Below are 27675 nucleotides of genomic sequence, written 5' to 3'. Positions count from 1 at the left end.
TTTACTGTTATCTATCTACTATTTTATTATCCTTATTGCTATCAACAAATAGAATGTGGACTGGTGAGGAAAGAATGAATTAACTCTTAATGAATCTAATAGGTTATTTTAAAATAAAAGAATAATTTTTTTTGATTAGGTAAAACATACACAGTGTTAAAAATTTTTAAAACTTCACAATAAAGTCTCTTTCCTATAACTGTTACCCAGCCGTCCATTTCCCTTCCCTGAAAATAATCAATATTATAAGAGCAGATAGGCAGATAAACTTGAAATGAAGAGTGCCAAGATCTTTGTCAAACTTCTTTTTGGTGCCATTCTTGGCCCCAGTGGAAAATTTTCGTTATCTCTTCCTATGTCATTTGTTTTGCTTGTTTAATTTAGATTGGTTTCCTTATAGTTGAGAAGATGAGCTATCAAAAAACCTTAAAAAAATAAAGCTAATAAAACAGTAAAGTCCATATCCATGTTAAAGGCATAATTTTGCCATAAAGAAGTAAACCCCTAGACCTGAAACAGGAACATTAATTACAGCCCTTCAGTATCCAGGTTGATTCTTAGGTAAATCCTGGTCAACTTTGGGTCTCAGATGAATTTCCAGGATCCTCTTATGCCACAGTAAGCACATGGGAATTTGATGTCCTTACACTTGGCTGGATTTGACTCAGATTTATGTCAGCTTGTGTTTGTTCTTTTTGAAATTTCAGTAAAGGCCCTTTCTAACTGAGCTGTCTATAAAAGATAGTATACTTAAATATGCATAGAATTAACCATACCTGTGTGCATTAAAATATTTTTTCCTATGAAAACACACTTGTCTTATTTGTCCAATTTGTCTCTGTTTAGAGTTTTTATTTACTTTATTTTACTTTTTATTTTTCTTAAGTAGGCTCCACACATGAGGCTTGAACTCATGACACTGAGAGAGAGAATCGGATGCTCTACTGCCTGAGCCAGCCACACCCACGTGCCCCTATTTAGAGTTTTTAAATGCCTGAGTTTGCAAGCACAAGCCGCTTTGAAGCCACAGAGTGACATCTATATTGGGGTCTATTTGTTAATTAAGGAAATGCTATTTTAATTGTGCTGAATGCCAACCATTTCAGGAGTTATTAGCCTCTAGTCTGTTTTGGTTTTAAATAGATTTGAACTGTACTTTAGTGAGCAGTTGCTCATTGAAATTAGCAATACAATTTTTCTTGAAGTATGAGCTCAAAATTTAAACTTTTTTCTCAAATATGAACATAAGCACAGTAACTTTTCATTTGATGGTCTGAGCAGTATGTATTGAGAGTTTCAATTTTTCAAGTGACTAATCATGTTTGTGCTATAAAGTTTATAGTTGATAAGGAAAGAAATTCTTAAGTTTGAGTCCTACCTGAAATGAAAAATCACAACCATGTGGAACCATATTCTCTTGTGAATCTGGAAAACTGTTGGACTATATTTTTATATCTTAATTTCATTAACCCAACCCATTTTAGAAGAAAATGAAGTGATACTTTGCATATGGGAGAAAAATCGATCATGTCTTTGCATTTCACTCCCAGAAGATAGAGATATATTATTGACCAGTTGAATGTAGTTTTTCTTTCATATAGTTGGACATTAGAAAAATACATGGTGAGCTTTAAAGAAGCATTTTTTTCTACTTACATTAAAGAATATAAATTGTAATTTATAAAATGATTCTTTTAGCTAAAAGAAACCATTTAAAAAGAGAAAATGGAGGAAATGTAGACTGCCAAATAATGCAAGAGTAGAGACTGAAAATTTAGATTTATCCCTCATCCAGAAAGCCCTCTTAGACCAAAGACAAATATTTATTTCACATCTTTCAAAGAAGATCTTAAACTCTTAAAGTTCAGGATTTCAAGAGCTTATAAATCTAGAGTAATAATTCAGTGGAAAAACAATTCAAGACTAATAACCCAGTAGAAAAATAGTGTAAATAGTTTACAGAAAAAGAAATACAAGATCCTCAATCTCATAAGAATATGCAAATGTGAAAACCAAGCTAAGATGCCATTTTTTCACCTGTTACATTGCACAGTTTAAAAACTTAAATAACTTACTAAAGGTATGAGGAAACATAGCTTGCTGAAGGAAGAATAAATCAGTAAAATCTTTTGGAGGGCAAAAGATTGGTAATATCTAACAGAATTTAAATTCATATCTTTTGACTCTTGGAATTCAATTTTGGGGAAGTTTTCTACAGATTCCTGCATGTGGAAGATCACTTATGCCAAGGATATTAGTTTTAACGTTATAATAACAAAAGCTTGGGAAAAAATCTAAATGTCCTTAATTAGTGGATTTTGATACGTTATGGTACAGTCATGCAGTGGAATATTTATTTAGTCATAACAGATTAAGGAAGCTCTGTGTACAAATAGGAAAGACGTTCAAGATGCATTTGATCAGAGATGGCCAACTTTTTCTTAAAGGGCCAGCCAGTAAATATTTTAGGCTATTCAGGCAGTGTAGTCATTGGGTACGACTCTGTTGTTGTGGGACGCAGCCGTAGACAGTTTGTCTATGTGCATGACTATGTTCCAGTAAAACCTTATTTACAAAAACAGGTGACTGGCCTGTGGGTCATAAAAAAACTTGGTATATAAACTATAACAGAGATATGAAGTGCTGAAATTACTGAGAGGTGAATTCAATCCCCATGCCTGGGATATTTGGGAAAGACTTCATAGATAATGTGATAATTTAAACTGAGTTTCTGTGGGTGTATAGGAGCTCTAAAGATTAAGGTGAGAAAGTGTTTTCTAGAATTGGTGAGAAGTTATTTGATACATGGGAGTTCTTTGTTGAGAGCGGATGAAGAGGTGAACTGGGATATTTTTGAAGGGGCTAGACACTAAAGGGATTTCTAACCCAGTTGTAGTTGGGTTTTTTTAAGATTTTATTTATTTATTTGAGAGAAAGAATGCACAAGCAGGGAAAGGGGCAGAGGGAGAGGGAGAAGCAGGCCTCCCGCTGAGCAGGGAGCCCAACATGGGGCTCGATCCCAGGATCCTAGGATCACGACCTGAGCCGAAGGCAGATGCTTAATAGACTGAGCCACCCAGCCACCCCCCATTTTCTACTTTGAATACAAAATATTTCAACACCTAGCTCTGTTAAACCTTGAAATTTTGCCATACTTACTTTATTCAGGGTTTTGTTTTGTTTGTGTGGGTTTTTTTATATATTTTTTAAAAGAAACATTGCAGATACAGTTGAAACCATGCCCTGAAAAGCTCAGTATATTCTCTTTCCAGAGGTAACAACTAATATGAAGTTGTTACTCTGATCTTACCTTCCTACAATAACTACATATTTATATACCTTTAAACAAAACATTTTATTGTTTATATTGTAAAAGCTCATAGAACGGCTTGTGGTGTCATTTCACAATTGGCTTTTGCTCAAAATTGTGTTTTTACTATTTCTCTGTGTGGATCAAGCACTGGTCAATGGAAATATAATGCAAGCCATATATGTTATTTTAAATTTTCTCATAGCCACATAAAAAGCCACAGGTGAAATTAATAATATACTTTAATAATTCAGTTTATTTCAGCATACAATCAGTATGTGAGATTATTAATGAGCTATTTTACATTCCTTTTTTATACTGAAATCCAGCATCTGTTTTGCACTCGCATCACATCGGACTAGCCACATTTTAAGTGTTCAGTAGCCACAGGTGGTCAGTGGCTTTTATTGTACTGAGCAGAGAACTGCTGGGATTCAGACAGAATCGAACACTTCGAGTGCTTGGAAGTGTGCACACCCCTAACCGCCAGGGGTCAGCTAAGTGTCAGCATGTTGACTCAAGAGAAGGTATTTTGTGTGTTGGGACTTGCTAATCTGCAGCTGCAACGCAAAAACCATTCTGTGTCCAATGAAGGAAACCTCTCTCAGGAACCACATTCACTGCTGGTAATTGTTGGAGCACAGAACGTGGTACGCGTGGGCCACGGCCTGTTTAGATACACAGGAGCCCCACATTCGATCCGTATAGGTATACTCTCTTTCTTCCTGCTTGTCTGGAATGAACTGTTGAAACTTTCCCCGCTGTTATCAGGGGTGTCATATTTGTAGTAAATATACTGCTTGTCCGTAGTTGGACCTTAATAACTAGGTAAACTTGTCTGCTTACTTCTTTTTGCTAAGAATCTCCAGCGGCACCATTTGAGTACTGAGCCAGATATTACATGCCTCTATTCCTGGTTTTCTAAGTTTTAGCCAAGCTTAAAGTCACATCACACTAAAGGTCTATATGTAGACTTTATTTCCCTTATTTTCCACAGAAATACCTTCATAGAAATGCCCTAGAGTTAACATGCAGTCATAGCAGGAACTGCCTATTAAAATGCTTTATTTTTATACACATAATTAGAGGGACTTTCCATTATGCTGTTAATGTCCCTCATATAATGACCCAATGAAAAAAAAATCTAAGAACAAAAACTTAGGGAAAAATTCTCTCCATCTCCCTCATTCATTGCTTGATTTTTTTCCTTTTTTTTTTTTTTTTTTTTTCCAATTCTGGGCATTTGTTTTAATGTGTCTCCTTTTCTATGCCCACAGAAATCCTTTTGTCATAATATAGATAATTGATAGATCTATCATAATCTTTGCTAACTCTTAGTCAAGGGCCTTGATAAACCTGCATTCCTCGGCTTGATGACAGCCTTTTAATAGCAGTTTTATACAGCACTTTCTGCCACAAGGTGGGGGTAGAGAGTTCTGTCGGCCTGTTTGGGTACGGAGAATTTGGTAGTACCAGTCATAAAGTTAACTTTGCATAAGTTGACAAAAAAAATTGTCAGTACCATTATTAACACAACTTTGCCTTAGGATTAGCATGATTTCTAATTTCTTCTTGGTAGTTTTTTACTCAGCTTATCAGCCATCCAGACGTTATTAGTGATTATTTTTGTAATGATTTAAATACTCTGAATTTACTTCTAAATCCATTTACTTTTGTTGCATTACTTTGCCTTTTTTTTTTTTTTTTAAATCTAAGGTGAGAACAGCCACTTGGTAAAAATGCGTGTTTTGATTGGGCAAATGGGAACTGAGAAAAGAAAAGAGGTAATTCTGGGAGAGTACGGGTTTGGGTGGGTCTGATAGGGAGTGGAAGATGAGAGAGAGGCCCGGGTGCCACATTGGTAGGTCCGTCATACAAAGGGTAGCATAGAGTGCGGCCAGTAGCTTTTCAAATTCTCATACTAAAAATACATATATACTTTATATGCTTGTTAGATAACTGATACAGGTAGGTCTAAACCACATGGGAGGATGTTACCCATTCTTTTCATTAGAAATTTAATTAAATCAATTAAAAATTAAAGTGTTCACACACAAACGTGTGTGTGACCTGAAATGAGAAGAAAGCATTTTAAATGGCAGCTTGGCATCAGTTTGCTCATACCAAGTATTAAAGGATGTCTCCTAATCCTAATAAGCCTGTTTGTCAGAAGTCATTTTTTTTTTTTAAAGATTTTATTTATTTATTTGGCAGAGAGAGAGCGAGAGCAGGAACACAAGCAGGGGGAGTGGGAGAGGGAGAAGCAGGCTTCCCGCCGAGCAGGGAGCCCGACGTGGGGCTCGATCCCAGGACCCTGGGATCATGACCTGAGCCGAAGGCAGACCCTTAAACGACTGAGCCACCCAGGCGCCCCGTCAGAAGTCATTTTTAACAAATTTTGGTTTATGTCTTATTGTATATATAAAATTCAACAGTGAAATTAAGTAGACTTTGTTAAGGTTTTTATACAAATACATATATATTTAATACTGGATGACCTGGGCCAAAATTGCCATGTTACTATATTTGTAGACTGAATTTCCAAAAGCCCTGTAGTTCTGTTTGTTTCTTCTTGATTTCAGAGTGGGAAAGGGCAGCGGTTACCATATGGGCCCCTAGTTGCTGTTTGGAGCACACCAAATTTAAAGACCATGTAGTATAAAGATTTAAAAAAAAGAGAATTATCCACGGGGTAGATTTGGAAGTTGGTTATGATTTATGAACTAAATTTGGAGAATGCAGATAATAGTGAAATTCTTTGTAATTGATATGATGACAGCTGATTATATACATTTGCCTTTGGTTTTCTATAAGAATACCATTTTGGTTTCCTTAGGGTTATATTGATTGGCTGGAATTCCTGAGAAAGTCCCTTGCTTTGCTAAGGCTCTTTAGCCATTTGAAAGTGGATGGTGGATCTTAGAGTGAAGAGAATTTGTTTCTGTAGTGTGATGCCAATAAGTGAAGAGCAGTTGGGTTGTCAGTCTGTGATTTGGTGTGATGTACTTGCAATTAATTATGCTCAGTTAGAAGGCAATTCCTCATTTTCCGCATGAGAATACCCTCCCTCCAAATTCTTTTGCCAGCTAAAATATATAGGATCTTAAAGATATAACTAACACATTAAAAATCTACATATATTTCATCTATTTAGTCACACAAACTATTGTATTAGTTACAGAATTTAGAAATAATGTTTTGTTTCAGTGTCTGATGATAAAATGATTTTGTTCAATCTTTGTGTGTGTTGGGATCCCTTTGGGATAATTTGTCTTCTTGAGATAGTTGTTCAAGTGACAGCTACTATGGGGGTATGAGTGTCTTCTAAGTCTTTAGATATAAGGCGACTCCTTTTTTTCCTGAAAAGTATTTAGGGCATAAAACCCTCATCTGATATTTGAACATATGATAATTCCTCATGCCCTTATTTTTCATTTATATTTAGAAGTATTTCTCAATTTTAAAAAGTCAATTTTGAGTGAGCTTATTCTTACTGAATATCTAAGTTTTTAGTTGTTAATGTGGATTTTGCCTTTTCTTTTTTTTCTTTGAGGGGTTGGACATAATTGCCTTATTTCATTTCAGGGATCCTTCTAAAGTAAATATTCTGGTACCTGGTGCTGGACTAGGAAGACTGGCCTGGGAAATAGCTATGCTAGGTTATGCTTGTCAAGGAAATGAATGGAGTTTTTTTATGCTCTTTTCTTCCAACTTTGTACTCAACAGGTATTTAATTTACTTTTTGCTGGAAATAGTAATTTCTCAGAATCAGATTGACTTACCTATTTTGAACAATTCTGAATTTGAAGATAAATACAGAGTGTTTAATTATGATATGTAATCATAAGTGTTTCTTATATTAAAATCAAGTTGCTTATACAAATTACCACTTTTAATTAGTTCTTGGTTAACAGAATGTTGAAACAGGATGGATAAGTGACTTTTTAGAAAATGATGGGACATCCCATGAAACTGAAATGCTCCCTGTGCAGAATTTCAAGACTTTGGATGATCCAGGAAGGAGTATTTTCTCATTGTTCCTTGAACTTCTTCACCCCTTTGTTTCTTCAGTGGAATAAGTGCAGTGTAGCAATCATAACTTTTCCCCTTAATCAAATTCTTATAAAATGGCCAAGTATGCTCATATGATTGAGTTGGAAACATCTCTCAGAATTTCTGTGGCCTCTTTTAGAAAATAGTGGAAAAGAGTTGTTATTTTTAAAGCCAGAAGAGGTGCATTGGAAAAAATAACTAGCTGCCTTGTTTAAATAATGTGTTGTCCAGTATGGTGAGAAGGTAAAACGGAGAGAATGAGAATAGCTGGGTAGCAAACAAAACCCATACCACTTTTTTGAGAAAAGAGTTGGTCTGTTTTTCAGTTTGAAGTTTGGAAGTTTGGAAATACATTTTTTAAAATGTGAATGAACAACACATTTATATCTCTGAATTTACTTTAATTTTTTTCCTGTCTTTTAATTCATGATTGGTTACTCATCTACATATGTGTATATGTGCATTTTCAGATAATTGGTTGGGATGTAGTGGTAACACCTTAAGTATTAATGAATTATATAAGTAAATCTTCAGATTATATTTTAGTATTTAAAGTAGATTTTCTTGGTAAAATTTTTAGTTAACACTGAATTTTGTGCTCATATTTTGCAGATGTTCTGAAATTAATAAATATAAGCTTTATCCCTGGATCCATCAGTTTAGCAATAACCGGAGGTCAGCTGATCAGATTCGACCCATCTTCTTCCCTGATGTTGATCCCCACAGTCTTCCTCCTGGTTCTAATTTTTCTATGACAGCAGGAGATTTTCAGGAGATCTACTCAGAATGCAGTAAGTCCAACACAAGCATTTAAAAGTTCTTGTTCTTTATTCTAAATTTAATGAGCTAATTTTATACTAAGCCAAAGTATTGGTCATTCATTTTGATAGCAGAATATAAGATATACTTCAGTGGCAAGTTAGGATATTTTCAAAGTCCTCTATAAGGGAATGATGGGAAATATAAAGAAGTATAAGATCCCACCATTAAGAAATATAGAATCTGTTGGGTCTATTAATATAAGACACGTGTGAAAAAAGTTCATGAATAATGAATACAATAAAGGTAAAAGATTATAGTGTGGGAAAGGAGATCTTTGTAGAGAGAAGGCTGTGACTTCAAGAATAGGGAGGCAGGAGCGCCTGGGTGGCTCAGTCAGTTAAGTGTCTGCCTTTAACTCAGGTCATTATCCCAGGGTCCTGGGGTCGAGTCCTGCATCAGGCTCCCTGCTCAGCTGGGAGCCTGCTTCTCCCTCTCCCTCTGCTGTTCCCCCTGCTTGTGCACACTCGCTCACTCTCTCTCTCTGTCAAATAAATAAATAAAAATCTAAAAAAAGGAAGAGGGAGGCAGAGGTAGGAAGATATAAATGAATAAGGTAATCAGGGATGGTGGGATAGCCTGACTGGAAGGAAAAGAGAGGTTGGTTTGGTAGTTTAATGGGAGATATGGCCAGAAAAGTAGGTTGGTTCCAGATTATAGAAGACCTTTAAAATCAGGCTATGAAGTTGGGACTTCATCTTGGCAAACTGTTGAAGTTTGAGCTAGCATTAGAGAAAGGGAGATGGTAATGGAGAGAGGGGTGGTGGGGTGGGGGGAGTAGATTAGCTTTAGTAAAAGGAAGAAGAAAAATAGTATCCTAAGAGGTCAGCAAGATCATTCATTCAACAAATTTATTTGAGCACCTGCTAAGTCCCAGGTATGTTCTAGGCATGGGAAAGAGCAGTGAGCAAAGCAAAGTTCCTGGTCACAGGGAATCTGTGTTCCAATAGGGAGAGAGGGGCAATAACAAATTTAAAATTCTGAGGAAGAATACTAAGGCAGGGTAACAGGGATACAGAGTGACTGGGGAGAGGCTGCTATTTATAGTTATCAGGGAAGGCTCTCTAAGCAGAGCTTTAAAAAAAAAGTTGAGCAGAGAACCTTGAAAAAGTGAAGAGGCAAACCATTAGATATTTGGGGGGAAATGTTGCAGACAGAAGCAATGGTGAGGGAAGAACGATTCAGGGTGGGGAGGAAGCTTGTTCTGCTCAAGGAAGAGCAAGAAGCCACTTTGGCTGGGGTGTAGTGAGCAGCGGGTGCAGTGGTGGGAGGTCAGGTTGGGGAGGGTTTGGTGAGGCTGACTTGGATTGTACTCAGAGAGGTGGGAAGCCATTGGAGGGACTCGAGCGGGGAGTAACAAGATTTAGTCAAGTTTTTGTTTATTTTCCCCTGAACTCTGACACTGGGAAAACCTGTATTCTAAAGGTAGAAAGAGAGAGATGGAAAATGTTAAGTGCTGGGGATAGGATAGAGAGAAAGTTCTCAAAAGAGAGGTGACATAATGGAAAACAGTCACTTAGGCGAGTACAGTTGACCTTGTTCTGTAGCAGGGCTTGAGAGAGCAGATGGTGAAGGTCATCCTCGGGGGAATCAGTGCCTTTATGGCACCGAGATTTGTAGAATCCAGCCTCTGTCCCTGGATTGTGCCCTGCGATGGCCTCGACGGGGCACTGACAGCCTCGTTCCCCTTTTCCACTGCTGATTATCTGAAGTACTGGTGAACGGTTTAAGTATTTTTATGCCGTTTGTTTCTCACTTGGCAACAAGTGCATACAGCCTTTCTGAAACTTGCCAGAATTGGTGGTTAACAGTGGCTTAAAACACAGTTTAAAATTCAAATGACAATTACATCATCTTAACCAATTTGAAATGAAGGCTAGACATTGAGTAGATCATAAACAAAACTCTTACAAGTACCATTTGGTAAAGATACCTAGTTATATAGGCTATCAAAAATGGTTTCCAAAGTGATTATCAAATTATTAGTAAAAACTTTCATGAACTGTGAAGCATGTCATAAATGATTGCTTAGTTACCCTAATTACCTTGTTGATTGGAAGAGTTTAGCTTCTGTATTCCTCCAGTTAAATGAAATATTCATAATCTGTAAGAGGTAACATTTGTAGAAGTAATTAAAAGGAAAGGCAATATAACATAATGAATGTAGTAATGTGGTTTTCCTCGAATAGATACCTGGGACTGTATTGCTACCTGTTTCTTCATAGACACAGCTCACAATGTCATTGATTATATTGACACAATATGGAAAATACTCAAGCCAGGTGGAATTTGGATAAATCTAGGTAAGTTCCTCAGTGTTTATTAGAATCTTATACATGAATCTGAGTACTCATAGCTGTCCTCTCTTTGGTAACTTTAGGGTACCAAATGTTCACAAAGGTGATAGTTATGTTGTATCATTTCCGTTAGACTGTATCCCAGTTAGTGTGGAGTTCCTCTCAAAGCAGTGGAAGCCCCAAGAGAGAACACATTGCTGGAGTCCGTGGCCTTCAGGATCGGTCTAGTCCTGTTGTTGGGTTCTGTCATGTGCCCTTTTTTTTTTTTTAAATAAATCTTTTTTTTAAAGATTTATTTATTTATTTATTTGAAAGAGAGAGAATGAGAGAGAGAGCGAGCACATGAGAGGGGAGAGGGTGAAGCAGACTCCCCGCTGAGCGGGGAGCCGGATGCGGGACTCGATCCTGGGACTCCAGGATCATGACCTGAGCCGAAGGCAGTTGCTTAACCAACTGAGCCACCCAGGCGCCCCAATCATGTGCCCTTTTTTTAATGATTGGACTTCACCGCAGATTTTGCCATTAGGACTAAGACTAGAGAGAGAAATAGATCTTTTCAAACTTCTCTCTAGAATTTCACGGGACAGATGAGAGTGGCTGTAAAATGCAACCGTAATATGAAAGTTATCCCAAACCTTAGGTCCTCTTTCAAAGGAGTCACTTCTTTAAAGTAAGTTTCTTTAAAAATTTCCCAAGGAATGATTGAAATGTGATACAGTTGACCCTTTAACAGTGTGGGCCTTAGGGATGCTGACCCCTTGCACAATCAAAAATCTGTATAACTTTTGACTCCCCAAAACTAACTACTATTAACCTGCTGTTGACCAGAAGCCTACTGATAACATAAACAATTAGTGTGTATTTTATATACTACATGTATTATATACTGTATTCTTGCAGTAAAGTAAGCTAGAGAAAGGAATGTTACTAAGAAAATCATAAGGAAGAGAAAATACATTGACAGTACTGTGCTGTATTTTTATCAACAAAACAAAACATGTAGCAGCAGACCTGTGTAGTTCGAACCTGTGATGTTCAAGGGTCAACTGCATTACCGCTGTGGGTGAGCAAATACCTTACTGAATCTCAAAACAACCCTATATTGAGATGGTATTTTTATAGTTGGTGAGTCTGAATCTCGCTGTAAGTAACTAGCAGGGGCGTCCCGGAGCTTATATATATGGCAGAGACAGGCTCACAGCTCAGATCCAACCCCTTTAATGCCTAACCAGATAATTCTGCAGGCTCATCCTGAGCCTAACAGTTCATGTTAATTATGTGATTAATATTTCTGACTCCAATTACTGAGTCATGGTAAGGTTTCATGTATTTCCAAAGCGTTAACTTTCACAGAAACAACTTTTCTGTTTGAACTTTTATTTCATTTGGTTTATTAATATTTTATTCAGTTATGTAATAACAGTAATTATAACTGCCCGGAACATATAAAATTGGCTCTTCATAAGCCTACTGTTTGATAAGAGCAGACATGCTGGGCCGCGCTGTGATCTGTCCCAGGCATGAGGTAATAGGGCACTTGGGTTAGGGGGGAAGGTCAATTAGGAGAGCTTCTACTCTTCATACGACAGAGTTCCAAAACAATTCTGAGCATTGGAATAATGGAGAAGCACAGTCCTTAAAAATAGTTATTTGGAAGGTTAGTACTTTCCAAGTAAAATTCTTTACATGTATAAGCTGAAGAATTTAAAAAATGGTGATTCTCTTAGACTGGTGCGCTCTGGGTATCTGTTCAGGAGAGTGTTCTTACTCTTCGTGCCATGTGCACATCCTTTACTCCATGTCATTCCTATCGCGGCTCCTCCTGTTCTTTCATTTCCCATTCTGTATCTCTGGTCCAGCTATCTGTTATGGTCCAAGCCACTATGTACCAACTTGGATACTTCAAAATCCAGGAAAACCCCTTGTCTTTTCTGATCCATCGTTGACGCAGATTCCCCCAGCCAGAAACCTGTGCGTCCTCCTTTACCCCTCTTCTTCCTCACCTTCTGCACGCAGTCAGTCCACAAGGCATGTCCCCTAAAGCTTCTCCGTAGGTCTTGAATTTCCTTCTGTCCCAGGGTTTCTCAGCAGTGGCACCGTTGACATATGGGGCTGGATTGTTCTTCATGTGGAGGGTGTGGAGAAGGAGGGTGGTCCTGCTCACTGTGGAATGGTGAGCAGCATTCCTGGCTTCTGCTTATTCGATTGCGGCAGGACCACCCCAGTTGTGATGACGGAAACGCAAAATCAACCCAGCTGAGAACCATTGTTCCAACCTCATGCTAGTTCCTTAGTTCAGGCCCTCATCACTGCTTGCCCGGATTACTGCAACCGTTCCATTGGGGTAGCCCCACCTTCAAGTTGTCTCCAACCCTCTGTGCCTCTTTTAGTCCTCCGTATGTTACCACCAGGATGATCCTCCTAACACGTGAATCTATTCCTGTCACGCTCCCTACATAAAATTCTAGCTTTCTAGATACCCGAAACTCTTCAGGGTTGGGCCTAGTGCCCTTTGTGATCTTTGTGTCTTAGCTTCATTATTTCTGTTTTGTCACTGCCCCAGCCCTGACTGCAGATGCCCTTTCTCTTTTCCCTCTGTTCTCATGTTGGCTTTTTCCTGGGTGCTCTTAACACTCAGCTGAGGTGATCCTTTCAGGCTGGAATAATGTTTGTTGTATTCCTCTTTTATATTCTCGCAGAATCCGTGAGCATTTAACACAACATGGTGTTGCCACCCATGTGTTTTTGTTTTCTCTAGTAGTCTCTGAGCTCAGTGAGGGCTGGAAGCTAATGCTCGCTCTCACCTCCTGCAGAGCCTGACAACTTCATTAACTTCTGTGCATGAGCGTATTGTCTCAAAACTTGAAGGTGGAAGCAGAGTAATGTTAAGATGCCACAGAAGACTGGCTGCCAGGAGACAGGACAAAGTGGCATTTCTTTTAGTAAATTCGTAACATTCCCATGGTTTTGGCGTCAGTCAGATGGACCTGGAAAGATAATTTTATCTGTAAACTGAGAGTGCATCAGCCCCTGGGGGACGATTTCACCCTAACCATGCTGACACAAGACCGTAATGTCACTATATTCATAGAGAATGAGAACGGTCCCTGCTAGCCATAATGGAATACTGAAAAGCTACATTGGAAGTTAAATTACAGTGAAGATATTGTCTACATTCTATGAAATCACAAGTGGGAATATTGTTAATTTAAAAACCTCTTTAAGGGGGATCTGAAGTATTCTAATATTCCTCAGATTAGGGAAAGCTAGTGAGAGTGAGCTTTTTGAGAGAACCGTTTGCCTGTGTCCTTTGGGAAAGGCTATGATTTAGCAAAATGTAGAAAAGTGCCTGTGCATCCTGTCCTTCAGTTTTTCGTGGTGACCCTTAACCCCCTGTATGTGTAATTTATTGTACAACCTGTGTGTGGGTGTGCATATGCATGCACTGATGCGTTTATAGTCCAGTGGTGGAGGGCAGGCAGTTAGCAGACGGAATCTAACTTCATCTGGAAGAATAAACAGGTTAAAGCACTAAAAAGAAAGACCCGCAGTTTTTTCCTTCCTATGTGGGGAAAAACCCAGTTCTTCCCTGTGTGTCTCCTTTATTCCTCATATAATAAAACACTCAGACGTCTGACACGTCGTCTAGTCACCAAATGGGGGTTTTTTCCTGTACAACAAGCAATTCTCTGTGATACCAGCTGGGTGCCCTACACTTTAACTCCTGATACTGTCTACCTGGAGATACTGTGAGATACCACAGGTGAAGGGTTCAGTCTCACAGGACCCTCTCCCTTCACTCCCACAACTTCAGACGCTAGTCACAAACTGTCACCCGTGCTTCTGACCAACTGTAGATCTATAGGCTGCAGATTGGAGGTTCCAACAACCCCCTCTTTGGGTTTGATTGCTACAGTGGCTCATGGAACTTAGGGAAACACATAGGTTGACCATTTTATTAAAGGATATGAAGGATCCAGGTGAACATCCAGATGGAAGAGATGCGTATGGCAGAGGATCTGGGAAGGGGTGTGGAGCTTCCATGCTCTCCTGGTGTTGCCACTCTCCCAGCACCTCCACATGTTCATCCCAGTAGCTCTCTGAACTCCGTGCTTTGGGGATTTTATGGAGGCTTCATCATGTAGGCATGATCAGTCATTCCATTTTTAAGCCCTTCTCCCTTTCTTAAGAGAATAGTGGGGCAGGGCTGAAAATCCAAGCTTCTAATCATGGCTTGGTCTTTTTGGTGACTAGGCCTCATCCAGTAGCCGTCCAGGAGCCCCGTGGCAGGGACCTAATATTTGAACAAAAGATGCGCCTAGTGTTCTTATCACTTAGGAAATTACAAGGGTTTCAGGAGCCCGGTGCCAGAGACCAGTGTGTATATTTTCTATCATCTCACGAGTACCAAAGGAGAGCTTTATAAAGTGTAATGAGTCCTAACAAGTTTTCAAGCATTCTAAAGCTGGATATTTTTTGAAACATGAGAGGTTTCCTGTAAAAGGTAGATAACAGACACATTGTCTCCTTTACACACTGAGACCTTGTTACGTTGGTTGTAAAAATATAAAAAGGGTCTAAAATAATGTCAGAGAATGGCAGGGAGGTCATCAGGAGACAACAAAATGTAACATTTTTTCAGATGGGGTAGCTGGGTAAGTTTTGCAAAAAACCCAGTGTGAACAGAGCCGGCTGACCTGCAGTAACCCTGGAAAACGACTGGCTGTATGGAGGACCTGGAGTAATTCTGGAATATGAGTGACTGTATGGGGAAAAACGGAAGTGAAGATCTTGACCCCTATGTAACCAAGTAACCAAGATGCCTACTCCATGCTCAGGCAAAGACCAGAAGTTTAATTTACTGGAAAAAGTGAATGGGAAAGAATACAATTTATGAAGACATGACCTAGTAGAGAGTGAGGGTGAGATGTAGGACAGAAAAGAAGGAGACTGGAAAATGAGCGGACGGTGACCACCACCGCCCCCCGCCCCCCCACGACCTGCACCCGCGAGAGCTCCCTACCCAGCCGTAAAACTTTTTGCTGAGGTTTGAGTGCCGGCTTTTTTGTTTTGAACAATTGCAAGCCATGTTTCTTTTTTTTTTTTCCTGGGGTCGCTTTTCACATTTTATTGGCTCAGGGGAGGGGCCTCCTCCATGTCACCAGGGGTGCTCACAAGTTCTTCAGCCACTCCAAGCTTGGGTGCTGGGGGTCCTGGGGGTGGCTGGGCACGTCGGGCATGTTCCCATCATCTCGGAGGGGCACTGGATAGTTGTAGGGCGTGGCCTGGTTGATCATGGTGGCATATTTGGTGAAGGGGCTGAGGGTGGGCAGAATTAGAGCGAGGCCCCCGATGGTGAAGGACGGGACCAGCACCGGCTCCTTGGCCCAGGCATCCTTGAGGAAGGTGGCGAGTCTCCCTGCCATCTTGGTCGCAGCGGAGGCGACGGCTGCGGCACGCAGAGCACTCGCAAGCCATGTTTCTCTAAGTGGGCATTTCAAGATAGCTACCCCAAGCTTTCTTCTAGTTAATGTGTATCTTTTTCTGTATCTTAAATCCTTTCTATATCTTTGTTTTAGATGTGTCTTAAAAACAGCATAGTTACCTTTTGTTATCCAATATAACAATCTGTCTCTTAACTGGAATTTTTAGAACCTTAAGGAGATAAATGGTTTAAATTAACTTGTCCCAGATTTGGCACATGGGGCCCCCTTCTCCTTTGTCCATTTGACATGTCCCTGTCCCCATTTGAGCATCTCCTTTCTGGCACCACCAGTGCTCCAAGCTCTTGTACTCTCTCTGCCAGGCCCTGAGAGCAGCCATTCTCCCCCACCCCCCAAGGATCCCTGGTTCCCTTTTTTTTTTTTTTTTTTTTTAAGATTTTACTTATTTATTTGACAGAGACACAGCAAGAGAGGGAACACAAGCAGGGGGAGTGGGAGAGGGAGAAGCAGGCTTCCCGCTGAGCAGGGAGCCTGATGGGGGGCTCAATCCCAGGACCCTGGGATCATGACCTGAGCCGAAGGCAGACGCTTAATGACTGAGCCACCCAGGCGCCCCCCTGGTTCTTTTTAATAGAGAATGGAATGTAGAAATGTTAGATTGATTATACTTGTAGAAGGCTAAAATATGCACAGATATTTGTCGAAGTACCATCTGTAATAGACTGTAAAAAATATACAACTGTAATGGTTATATTTGGGTGGTAAAATTACAGATGCATAACTGTACACTGCTACGCTGGGCATTACGGTGGACTCACAAGAAACTGAAGATGTGTTCCTTTACTCATGTAGCTTGTAATCTGGTTAAAAGTGCAGATTGCATGAAAAATAATCAGTGAGCAATGCCATACTACATTACATGAATTTTAAAGTAGGCTATATTAAGAGAGTGAGCAATAGGGCTGGAAACTTGGGTGGATTATATTAAAACTTCATTTCAGGGGCGCCTGGGTGGCTGTCGTTGGGCATCTGCTTTCGGCTCAGGTCATGATCTCAGGGTCTTGGGATCGAGCCCCGCATCGGGCTCCTTGCTCTGCGGGGAGCCTGCTTCTCCCTGTCCCTCTGCCCCTGCTTGTGTTCCCTGTCTCTCTGTTAAATAAATAAAATCTTTAAAAAAAAATTTTTTTTTAAACTTGATTTCAGCAAGGTTTTTGAGCATGGCTAAAGGTTGAGTTGGGGAGTTGGAGCCTTCTAGGTGGAACACAACATGAGTAGAGGTACAATATGACCATAGTGTGTAAGAATCATTGGAGTGTTTATTTAGACATAAGAAGACAATAATGCTGGAGGCTCTTAAAATAATGGAGCAGGAACATCATACACTTTAGAGCTGGGCAGATTGCTGTGAGGCTCTTCATGTTTGTAACAAGGCTTCAAAGGCCCCGGGATGGTCTAGGACACAGCAGTGCTCAATAAATGGTAGCTACTGTCATTTTTAGTAGTACTAATAAAACTAACAGGAAGTTAAGCTTGGCAGAATAGTTTGATGGTGAACCATTGTTGTCTTCTAAAAAGAGTACTGACGTATATATTCATAGTCATTTTTCCTAGTGGTTTATGTAGGGTAAAAAAGGAGAGGAAGAAGAATGTTTTAACTCTTAGTATGTTCCACAGAGTGATGAGCCTTTTGGGAGGAGAAACCGTCCTGTTGTGACGCTTACTTCCTGTGATTAGCACATCGTATGAGGGGTAGGAGTGGTGAGATGGGCACTGGATCTGTAGTTAACCCAATGAAAGGTAAAGAGAAGATTGTTTAGATTAGTCCTGAAGTAACTATTGAATGATAGTGTTGCCTGGATGAGGCTGGTGATGAATTGGGCAGAATATGAGCGATTGAAAGATTGGAGACTCTGGTTTGAGTCAGATGATAGTTCCCTGGATACGTGGAATGAGAGAATAGTAGAGGGGGAATGTCATTTTAAAAAGCTGTGATTGCTCTCATGTACTGAATGCCTTCTCTCTGCCAGGTGTATTGCGTGTTACCTCACACTGAAGTCATATTAGATGGAGCAGAGCTAGTGACTTGCCCACAGGCACACCATTAGTAAGTGTTGGAGCTGGGATGTGAGTTGTGCCCTCAAAAAGCCAGCTCTGGTGTCATGTCTTCCTTCCGGGAAGCCTTGCCTATAAATTCCCACCCTCCCCAGACCCTCTCTTAGACCTAGGCTAGCTTGAGGACCCTTCTGTTTTCACATGATACCAGTTTGTAGCTGCAGCTGTGCATTTACTTAAAGAATTATAATTACAGTATACCTTTGGAATTTAGGGACTTCGCATTCTCTGATCCAGTTGCTCCTTCAGTGACTTAAGAGTTCCAGGTGTAAGGCTCATATGTGGAGAATCACAGTGCAACCCTGGTGCACCAGAGGGACTCCCTCCCCACGAGTGTGGGCCCAGCACTTGAATGGGCCAAAGTTTCCCGGGTCTGGACACATGCCCTTGGCAAATGTAAAGGTTCTCTTCTCCCTTTTATGTTTGTTTCTTATACTACCTATCTTATAATTCAACTTGGAGTTCTAACACAGCAACTAGTGCATGTTTATATTTAATACATTCATAATATCTTTAAACCGTAGGTCCTCTGCTGTACCACTTTGAAAATTTGGCAAATGAACTTTCCATAGAATTGAGCTATGAAGATATAAAAAATGTCGTTCTGCAGTATGGATTCCAGGTGGAGGTAAGGATGGAATCAAGTTTCACTTCCAGTGCTCTTAGACAGGAATGGGACTGTTAAGAGTTCCTGGCTTTACCTCTTAATCTCTTTGTTTTCTCATCCATAAAGTGAAAATAATACTTAGCTTTTAGAATTATTAGGATTTGGCATAATGTGTAAGTAAATGGAAAACTATAATCCCTGGTGTCATCAGTCTGCTTTCAGTACATGGCAGTTTACCGTTATCACAATATCGGCCTTGGTAGACGGGTAGATACCAAGCCGACTAGCGTCTGGAAGAGCAGGTGAAGGGGGGAGGGCAGTGATATTGTTCACGGTGTGTACTTCTGTAGTGTTCAATCTTTTTTATCATGTGATTATAAGGTTTTATGATACTTTGACTTGTGTTTTAGTTGTGTGTTTATTTAAAACCATTTCATTCATTAAAAAAAATAAACAACAGATTTGTTCTTAAAAATGAAGAGAAGCAATATATCAGAGTCACGTAGAGCTCCAGCTCTTATTAGTGGTGTGACCATGAGCAATCTGTTCTTTGTGAAGTGCGATTACTAATAATGCCAATCTTAAAGGGGGTATTTGTATGTAATAAATGAATTAATAAACAGAGTATGTTTAAAATAGCACCTGTCACAAATACTCTGTGTTATCATCATCATTATGATTATTGTTTGCATTCCAGGTGGAAAAAGAATCTGTCTTGTCAACATATACTGTGAATGATCTCTCCATGATGAAATACTACTATGAATGTGTCTTGTTTGTGGTCCGTAAACCACAGTAACGTTCTCAAGTGGTATCAGCAGAAAAAAGTTTGATAAGAGCAAATGCTGAAATAAACAACTCAAAATCAACTATCCCAATGACAGGACACAACCTCAAATCAGTGGTGCCTTCTTATTCCTAACAAAATTTAGAAATAGCGTCTATTTTCTTAATACGTCTATCGCTTTTTCAGAAATATACTATGCCATGCATATTTGTACTACAGAAGTAAAAATGGAGGAAATGTCTTCAAGTATACTTTTTCCTTGAAGCCCAGAATTGTCTTTCAGTAGAAAAAACTTTATCTCCAGTGGTCTTCATGAAGCTGTCTGTTGCCAGTCTGCCATATTAATGACTACTAGTATTGAAGTCCCCCAAATCTCTGTTTTGTGTGCATTGCACAGGTTATTTTTAAAAGAGTCTGAGGATCCTCTGTCACATTCGCATCTGGAATTGGGACTTTTGTTTGTGTTGGACCTAAGCAATCCATACATAGAATGTGTGTCTGTCCTTTTATCATTCAAATTTTTTTTTTTCTAGCTCAGCTGAACTTAGAGAAGCATCAACCATTCATTTTTATGAAATGCTGAATTTAATAAGATCACAGGCCAGTAAAATGCATTCAGGCATTCAAGTAACTGAGAAATTTGTCTTTTGGGCACACTAAACTGAACATTATTTGAAAGCATACTCATCATGAATCACTCTGAAATGTATGAGATCTCAACACTCTTAAGTGAGGCACAAAAGCCTTTATTCAAGGTACTGCTCGGAAAATGGGGAAATGAGAATAAAATCTCCCATTTGAAATGTATGATTTTAAACTAGAAGTGAATACAGTCTGTCAGTGAATGTTTACAATAATGTCTTTTCTTTAAATTACCTGGATCACAAAAGCAAGCACTTTTTTTTTTTTCTTCAGTTAAACGGTCATGATGGTATTACCGTGGGGAAATTCTGAATGTGAAATTCAGGGATAAATTACTGCCCATGGTCTGTGTCTTCAATATTGTAAGAAGGAGCCGTTCATGTGATTTCAGATTAACACCAATTTTGTTCCCTGATAGCTGGAGTTAAAACAGTATCTGCTGCTTTAAATTTCTACCTCTAGCAGATCTTTTCTATTGGAGGGTGTTTTCCTTTGTATTTTTTTTATGTTTATTTTGTTTCCAGTAGCTTGGAAAGCAGAGATGACTAATTTCATGTTTTAACCTTTCTTGGGAAAAGGAATTACTCTTGTTGGATATTTTCACAGGTGATTATGATGGCATTAAATGACCTCTGTGGCAATTTGAATTAGATAGACTTAATTTCAATAACGTGCTGTAGGATTAATGTCATGTTCTAATAGGAAAACTTACTTGTGAATCTTTAGGCCTTTTTTGTCAGTTAGGTTGGGGGAGTCTGCGCAGTTTGGCATCTTACTAGTAGGAGCTTTTCCGTGGACAGTCAGGAGCTCTTGTGGCCTTTGGTCCTGTTACGCAGTAAAGGGCCCTGTGAAGGTTATTTGACTTGCTAAATTGTGGAAGCCTGTAGCCTCTTGAGTTAAAAAAAAAAAAAAAACAACCCAAAAACGATTTCTCTTTTTTGTCTCCCCCCCTCCCATACTTGACAGATGTTCGGTTATTAGAATTCTCATTAACTACCACATGAATGAATTTTAAATTAATTGGTAGGGGGAAAATATCCAAATTTGGTTTTGTTTAAGAAAAAAAAAGCTTAAAAGGATCCTAAGTATTTAAAAAATCCATTGAAAGGAAAGGAATGCATGCTATTTTTGAGTACTGTAGAAAGGCCTTTTATTCACTGACTGGTATTCACTTTTTTACTTGTATCAGAACAAATGATCTTGTTTTTCTCATAGAGGCAAAAATATGTTGACAGCAGGGAGTTGGCTTTATTACTTAAAATTTTGGCTATCAGGTTTTATTCTTTAACAATGTTACTTATATTTCTAAATTATAGCTTACGTTTTAGTTAATTCTGCAATCAGTTATTTCATTTGTTTTTAATTTCTCATATCATGACTACTGTTTTTCAAATATTCTACACAAATTTGCATCACTTTTTTTCTCCTTGCTTTTGTAGTTAATGTATTCTAAACTTGAAAATTGTGGTATCAATCAGTAATAGAAGTGTCACTGGAGGATTTAATTTTATATTTCTTATGTGTAGTCCTAGCTACTAAAGTATGCAAGCCTTAAAAATTTTTGTTCTTTTTCCTTATATTAGCTCTATATACAAATGTTTTCATTCATTTTCATAAAGCAGGAGGAGATAGGTCATTGTGCTTGCTTCCCCCCCCCCCCCCCCCCCCCCCCCCCCCATATTCTGAAGCAGTGCAGGTTAGGGTATTTTAATCAAGTGAGCAAGATGGGAAATGTAAAATATAGAGAAGCTGTATAAATCACAGTATAAAATTATGAAGTTTGGGAACTGTAAAATGTACTGTATTTATATGTAATTCTCATTCTAAAAGTTGCCACAAAGGCTGAATTGGAAGCTTCATGTCTGCATGAAATTTCCTATATTTTTAATGTGTATGATGGACTTAATTTTTCTTGAATATTAAAGTCTGCCAATTGCTACGAAACAGTATTTGCTTGGTTGTTTCCATCTAAGTAGTAACTATAGATGTGGGAATTTGAATTAATGGAACACATGCTTTTTAATCCTTAGATGAGCTTATTCTTACATGCTTCTAGAAAGTTGGTAATTAAGAATACTTGGTCTTTGAGTATGTTAGGCCTGATACTAATTAATCTTGCTCTTTGCTTTTGTTAAATAATAGAGAAATACCTATAAAGGACACGAGTACAAGAGTTCCAGGACCAGCCATTAGTAGCACAAGCACTGGACTTGGCTTTTAGATACTCTGGGTGTGTTTCCCTGAACTATTGTTTGTGATCTCAGGCAAGGTGCTCTGAGTGTGTTTCCTCACACTCTTACAATCCTGTAAGAGGATTGATATCACTTACTTCAAAGGGTTATATGAGGTCCTGTGCTACTCTGTGCAGTATTATATGTGAAAGCACCTGGTAGACAATGTAATTTCAATCTCTGTTGACCACTGTATAGTGATAGAAAAAGATGAAGATTAGTCACAGGACATTAGTTTTAATGTTATGGTGAAAAAAACGTTTCAGTGAAATCCTGGGGAGATTCAAAGATGACAGGTATGTATGTATAGATTGCTGAATATTAAAGTTTGGTGGGAATGGTAAAGAAATAAAATGGTAGGTAATGGGAGAGAGGCACAAGCAAAACTTCGTGGAGGGTTGCTCTCACTTTTAGAAACATGCTAGTACCTGCCTCTTACATGTTGGATTATTTCTGTTCAGTATAGATACATAGAATCATTCAGCCAGGGTATATGTGCATTTTCAGTCAAGTTGCCTTTGAGAATGATGAACATTTTACACATCACTGACAGTGTTTTGGAATAGCTTTGCATCCATTCTCTGGCCCATACTGGATTTTGCTAAACTTGTCATTTTTGTCCATATGATAGGAAAAAGTATCTAATTGTAATACTCATTTCTTTAACTGTTACGGAAGTTGAGCAGTTTATTAAGTCTAATGCCCGGAGAGAGGTATCTTAAATCCGCCAGCCTATAGGTGTTCAGCTGGCATACCAGACAAGCCATTGGCAGCCATCCAGAAGTCAGTAAAAACGTATCGAACTTCGTCAAGGGGAGGACTGGCCAGTCTTGAGCACTGCTTTGAGTTCTAGCCACTGACAGGAAGGACCGTATCTGCTTCTGGTTTTACCCGGCTGGCGCTGAGGCTGAACGCCCACAGCCCATTGCACCCCACTGGGTTTCAACTTAGCCAGCCAGGGATCTAGACCCGGGAGTTCAGGTAACGTCTCTGTGAGTCAAGAGCCCCACCGAACCAGCGGTTTTGCTTTAGGTGGCAGAGCGGGGCATAAAGTTCACCCCCAAAGGAATGGCTGCCATTTTATCATAGTACCAAAAGCTGCTAGGGCCAGGCCAGCTACATGCTTGAATATGCTATTTGTTTTGACTTGGGAGGCTTGTTGCCCTTTTCACCTTGTTAGTCATCAAGTCCAAATTGACCCACCTCCAAATGAGAACGTCAAACCAAAGAGGCATTCAGTCTCAAAGCTTAGTAGCACACTAATAAGCTCCTCCTTTTGTACAAAGGTGTCTTTGGTGATTGTCAGGCAGTTGATTCTATTACAGTACCTGGCTATGGCCTGTGAGAATTTAGGCAGCCATTGAGTCTTTGAAGCTGTGGATTCTCTCTCCTGGAGTTCAGTATTATTTCTGCTGGGCCACCCAGGAAGTCCTTGAATGTGACACTTAATTGGAAGGAAAAGTTCAGGTAAATAATAGATCCATGATACATGTATTGAATTGGCCCAAAGGGCCTCAGTGAGAGGTTATTTTTGAGGTGTCTGACTCCTTGGTAAAAAAAAACAAAACCCAAAACTGTGATTTTTTTTTTTTTTTTCCAGGCCTGAACATAGGTAATTACAAAGGCTTTACCTGGCAGGTCCATGGAACAAAGCTGGCCTCCCTGGACCAGACTTGCTGCACTGCAGTCTAGTGGGACTTGCAGTCCAGAACTCAGGCTCTTATTCACAGCTTCAGTCCTAGCCAGTGCCTCTTTGTCAGGGGCTTTGGGAGAGGCCTTCCTCAGGTGCCTGCTGAGACCTGCTTCTAGGAGGGAAAGGGGTAAACTTGAAGACACATTTCTACACTCTGACTCAGTACTCTTCCCACTTAGGCCCTCCTCCTCTTTCACCCCACTCCCCAGGTCTGCAAGCTTGCAGGAGCCTGTCTGGACTTCCATTAGCAATGAGACCACTGCCATGTCTGTGCAGACCCAGCTGACGCCTGACTGGTGTGCTCTTCCATGGGAGAAAATGGGAGCAGGGAGCTACCTATGGTTTGTCTGGTTTAGCCTCTTGCTTATACTATTGAAGGGATCAGAGGTTTGACTGTTACTTTGGTTTTGGCTTCTCGTATTCACCTGCTATTCCAGTCCTTCGCAACTCAGCTCCCCCTGGCTCAGACGAGGTGCTAACAATTTCACACCTTCCTTCCCACTACAAGCCCTGTCCAAACTATCGGTTGAATTCAAGTGTCTTTTTCCCCTACACGATCACAGACCAAGAAGTTTAACACGTGCATCAGGGGCTACAGCACAGCTGCCAGGAGACCCAAGTTACCCCCAGCTGGGAGGCAGGGGGAGGCCAGTCCAAGGAGACAGTGGGAGGAAGGGGTGGGAGGGAAACCCGATTTTCTCCATTGACCTCTGACCCCAGAGTTAATGCCGGAGCACTGCTGCTTCCTCCCCTGTGAGCTCCCAGCATCCAGTGAGTGCCCAGCCCCCGGGGCCCTTTACTTTGTGCTCGTGCACATGCCACTGTGCTGTCCGGCCCCAGGCTTCTAGCTTTGGCCACCCTGGCACCCAGAGCCCCAACTTCACTGCCAGCCACGTGTGGCCGTGGCAAGACTTTACACTAACAGGCAAAGCTTCTTCCACACTTTCGAGGGGCCACCTACGCTCACTTCAACCAAGTGGCCTTCTGCTTTCAGGTCACCCAAAGCTCTATATTGAATAGCAGATTCCTCATTGCTGACATTAATCTCAGTTGAGGACTCTTTCCTTAGCAGCCACAGCCTTCTGGCCTTCTGGCTGGGACCGCAGGGCTTGCTGCTCCATAGTGGTAACATCCCTGTCTCTTCCTGCCAGGAAGAGTGAGCAAATTTGGGTGACTCATCTCAAACCCACCTCTAGCTGTTCAACATCATTAACAAGACAGAAGGGGTCTCATTACTTTCCTGCCATATTAACCATGTAGGCAAGAGCATTTGCTGCTGTATCCTAGGAAGTCTCAGATTCCTGAACTGGCCTGTGCGATCTTGTCCTTCCAAATCTGGAATGCCAAGTCTGTCAGCATCCCAGACTTGTCAACAAAACTGTTGAGTCTGGGGTTTGGTCTTAACCCTGCTGACGAGTGAATAAGTTAGCCTATTAGTTTCGTGCACATTGCCAGAAGACAGGAGAAGTTGCACAAAAGTAGAGGGTTCCTTTGTGCCCTTCACCCAGCTTTCACCCCAAAATAACATTTCATGTGACTGTAAGACAGTAATCAAAACCATGAAATGGACATTGGCACGACTGTTACTGAACTGTAGACCTTGTTTGAAGCGTGCCAGTTTTTGCAAGTGCTTATTAAAAGATCCTACTTTTAAACTTTCCAATTTATCTCTAAAATGGGTTACTTATTGATAGTATGTACCTAGGTCTTGCCTTTTTATTCATTCTGATTATTTTTTTTTGATAACTTGTAATTGGCTATTTAAACCATTTACATCTTAATTATTGACATGGGTGAATTTAAACCTACCATTTTGCTAGTTTCTACTTACTCCATTTCTTTCTTTTTTCCTCTTTTCTCACTTATTTTGGGACTATTTTCTTGATTTCATCTCCACTACTGGTTTATTAGTTACAACTCTTTACAAAAAGAAGTTTCGGTGGTTTCCCTAGGGCTTCCAATATACATTGTTAGCTTGTCACAGTCCACCTTCAAAGTAGTATACCACTGAATGTATCAGTTGTAAGAATTACCACTCTTACAATATATTTCCAATTCCTCTCTTCCCGCATTCATGCTATTGTCACACATTTTACTTTAATGTGCATAATAAACCGCAGAATACATGGTTACTATTTTTGCTTTAACTGAATTCTTTTGAAGCAATAAAAATAACAAATACATTTTTTATTTATCTTCATTTTTATAGTTTCTGGTGTTGGTGCTTTAAAAGTATCTCCACAGATTCTGTGATACTCCTCCCTTTGGTATAGCCTCACTCCTCTCCCTCTCAAAGTGTGGCCCGTAGGGACTCACTTCTAATGAATAGAGGTAGAAATGTGTGATTTCCACGAGCCCCCATCAGCAGCAGCTATTCTGTGTATCATATTGTAAGCCAGGAGGCTTTCCAGCCTCCTGACCTGCTCCAGGTCTTTCTCTTGAGCACCCAATGCAAGGCCATGAGAAAAACCAAATCTGTGAGTACACACATCCCTTATATCTGAGACTCCAGCTATTCCAAACTGAGAATGGTAACCCACAATTGCCAAGAATGTAAAAAATTTTGCAAGTCATAAAAGATACTGTAGCTTCCATTCTTCTCTCAGATCACTTGGGTTAGGGGAGACAAGAAGACATGCCAGGCGGACATTCAAATAACCCTATGGAGAATTCCACATGGTGAAGAAATAAAGCCTTCTCCAGTTACATGTGTAGAATGAGCTTGGAAGTGGGTCCCCCAGCTCTAGTCAAGCCTTCCAATGAAGCTCCAGCCAACATCTTGACGGCAATCACATGAGCAACCCTGGTCAGCAACCCTAAACTACCCAGCTGAGCTGATGTTGAATTCCTGACCCACAGACTGAGAAATTGGGTCAGGTTTGTTGGTGTAAACCACTGAGTTTTGGGGTAATTTGTGACAAAACATTCCATTTCTTTGTGTGCATCCAAGTTTCCATCTGGTAAACATACTTGCACCTGAAGAACTTTCCTCAACATTTCTCATAGCAGGTCTGCTGGCAATGCATTCTCTTAGATTTTGTCTGAAAAATCCTTTATCTCAAGTTTTATTTTGTAAAAGATTTGCTCAATACAGAATTCTGGGTTGACTTTCATTCTTTAAAGACCACCATTGTTTAGATGAGTACTGTACTGTAATTCTTATTTTTGTCTCTCTGAATGTGTTTCTTTTTAATCTGGCTGCATTCAGTTTTCAGTAGTTTGACTATGACGTGTCTATGCATGTGTGTTTTGGTTTGCTTTTGGAATTTATTCTGTTTGTCCTATCTGTGTGTTTGATGTTATTATTTCTGAAAAATCTTATCTCTTCAATTATTCCTTTTGCCCTATTCTTTCTGGGACTTCTATTGCATGTACATTAGATGGCTTGTTCTTGTCCCACAATTCCTGGATGCTCTGTTCAGGTGTTTTTTTGTTTTTCTTTAGTTTTTACTATTTTTATCTTCTTTATGTTTCCTTATCTTCAAGTTCCTTGAATCTTTCCTCATCTGTGTCCATTCTAATAATGAGCTTGTTAAGAATTTTCATCTGTTATGCTTTTTATTTCAAGCATTTCCATTTCTCTTTGTAATTTCCAACTCTCTGCTGAAATTCCCTGTGCGTCAATGCATGTTTTTCACCATTTCCACCATATCCTTTAATATATTACAGGAGTTTGATTG

The 27675-nt window shown here is 39.8% G+C and overlaps 2 protein-coding genes across 3 annotated transcripts in view; one reads left to right on the top strand and one right to left on the bottom strand.

Annotated features, from left to right (window-relative positions):
- The window catches only part of CARNMT1 (carnosine N-methyltransferase 1), a 40970-nt gene extending 18955 nt beyond the window's left edge, over positions 1–22015 (top strand). For both annotated transcript variants that reach the window (XM_032427505.1, XM_032427506.1), the window contains exons 4-8: positions 6896–7036; positions 7976–8154; positions 10372–10485; positions 18560–18663; positions 19340–22015. In XM_032427505.1, the coding sequence (XP_032283396.1) occupies positions 6896–7036; positions 7976–8154; positions 10372–10485; positions 18560–18663; positions 19340–19441 (640 nt within the window). In that variant the 3' untranslated portion in view covers positions 19442–22015. The remainder of the gene's footprint in view (positions 1–6895; positions 7037–7975; positions 8155–10371; positions 10486–18559; positions 18664–19339) is intronic.
- On the bottom strand, positions 15572–15966 carry LOC116646661 (NADH dehydrogenase [ubiquinone] 1 alpha subcomplex subunit 3-like). Its single transcript, XM_032427507.1, has one exon. The coding sequence runs from the start codon at positions 15903–15905 to the stop codon at positions 15651–15653; it is 255 nt and encodes an 84-aa protein (XP_032283398.1). The 5' UTR covers positions 15906–15966; the 3' UTR covers positions 15572–15650.
- Positions 22016–27675: the final 5660 nt, after the last annotated feature.

This window comes from Phoca vitulina, unplaced genomic scaffold, assembly GCF_004348235.1.
Source record: "Phoca vitulina isolate PV1807 unplaced genomic scaffold, GSC_HSeal_1.0 scaffold37, whole genome shotgun sequence".
Lineage (NCBI taxonomy): Eukaryota > Metazoa > Chordata > Mammalia > Carnivora > Phocidae > Phoca > Phoca vitulina.
Note: the sequence above shows the minus strand (reverse complement) of the source record. Positions and strands in the feature narration are given on the sequence as shown.

Bases quoted from the DNA above. Each gene is read 5' to 3' on its own strand.
- LOC116646661 (XM_032427507.1), bottom strand. From the start codon at position 15,905: ATGGCAGGGAGACTCGCCACCTTCCTCAAGGATGCCTGGGCCAAGGAG.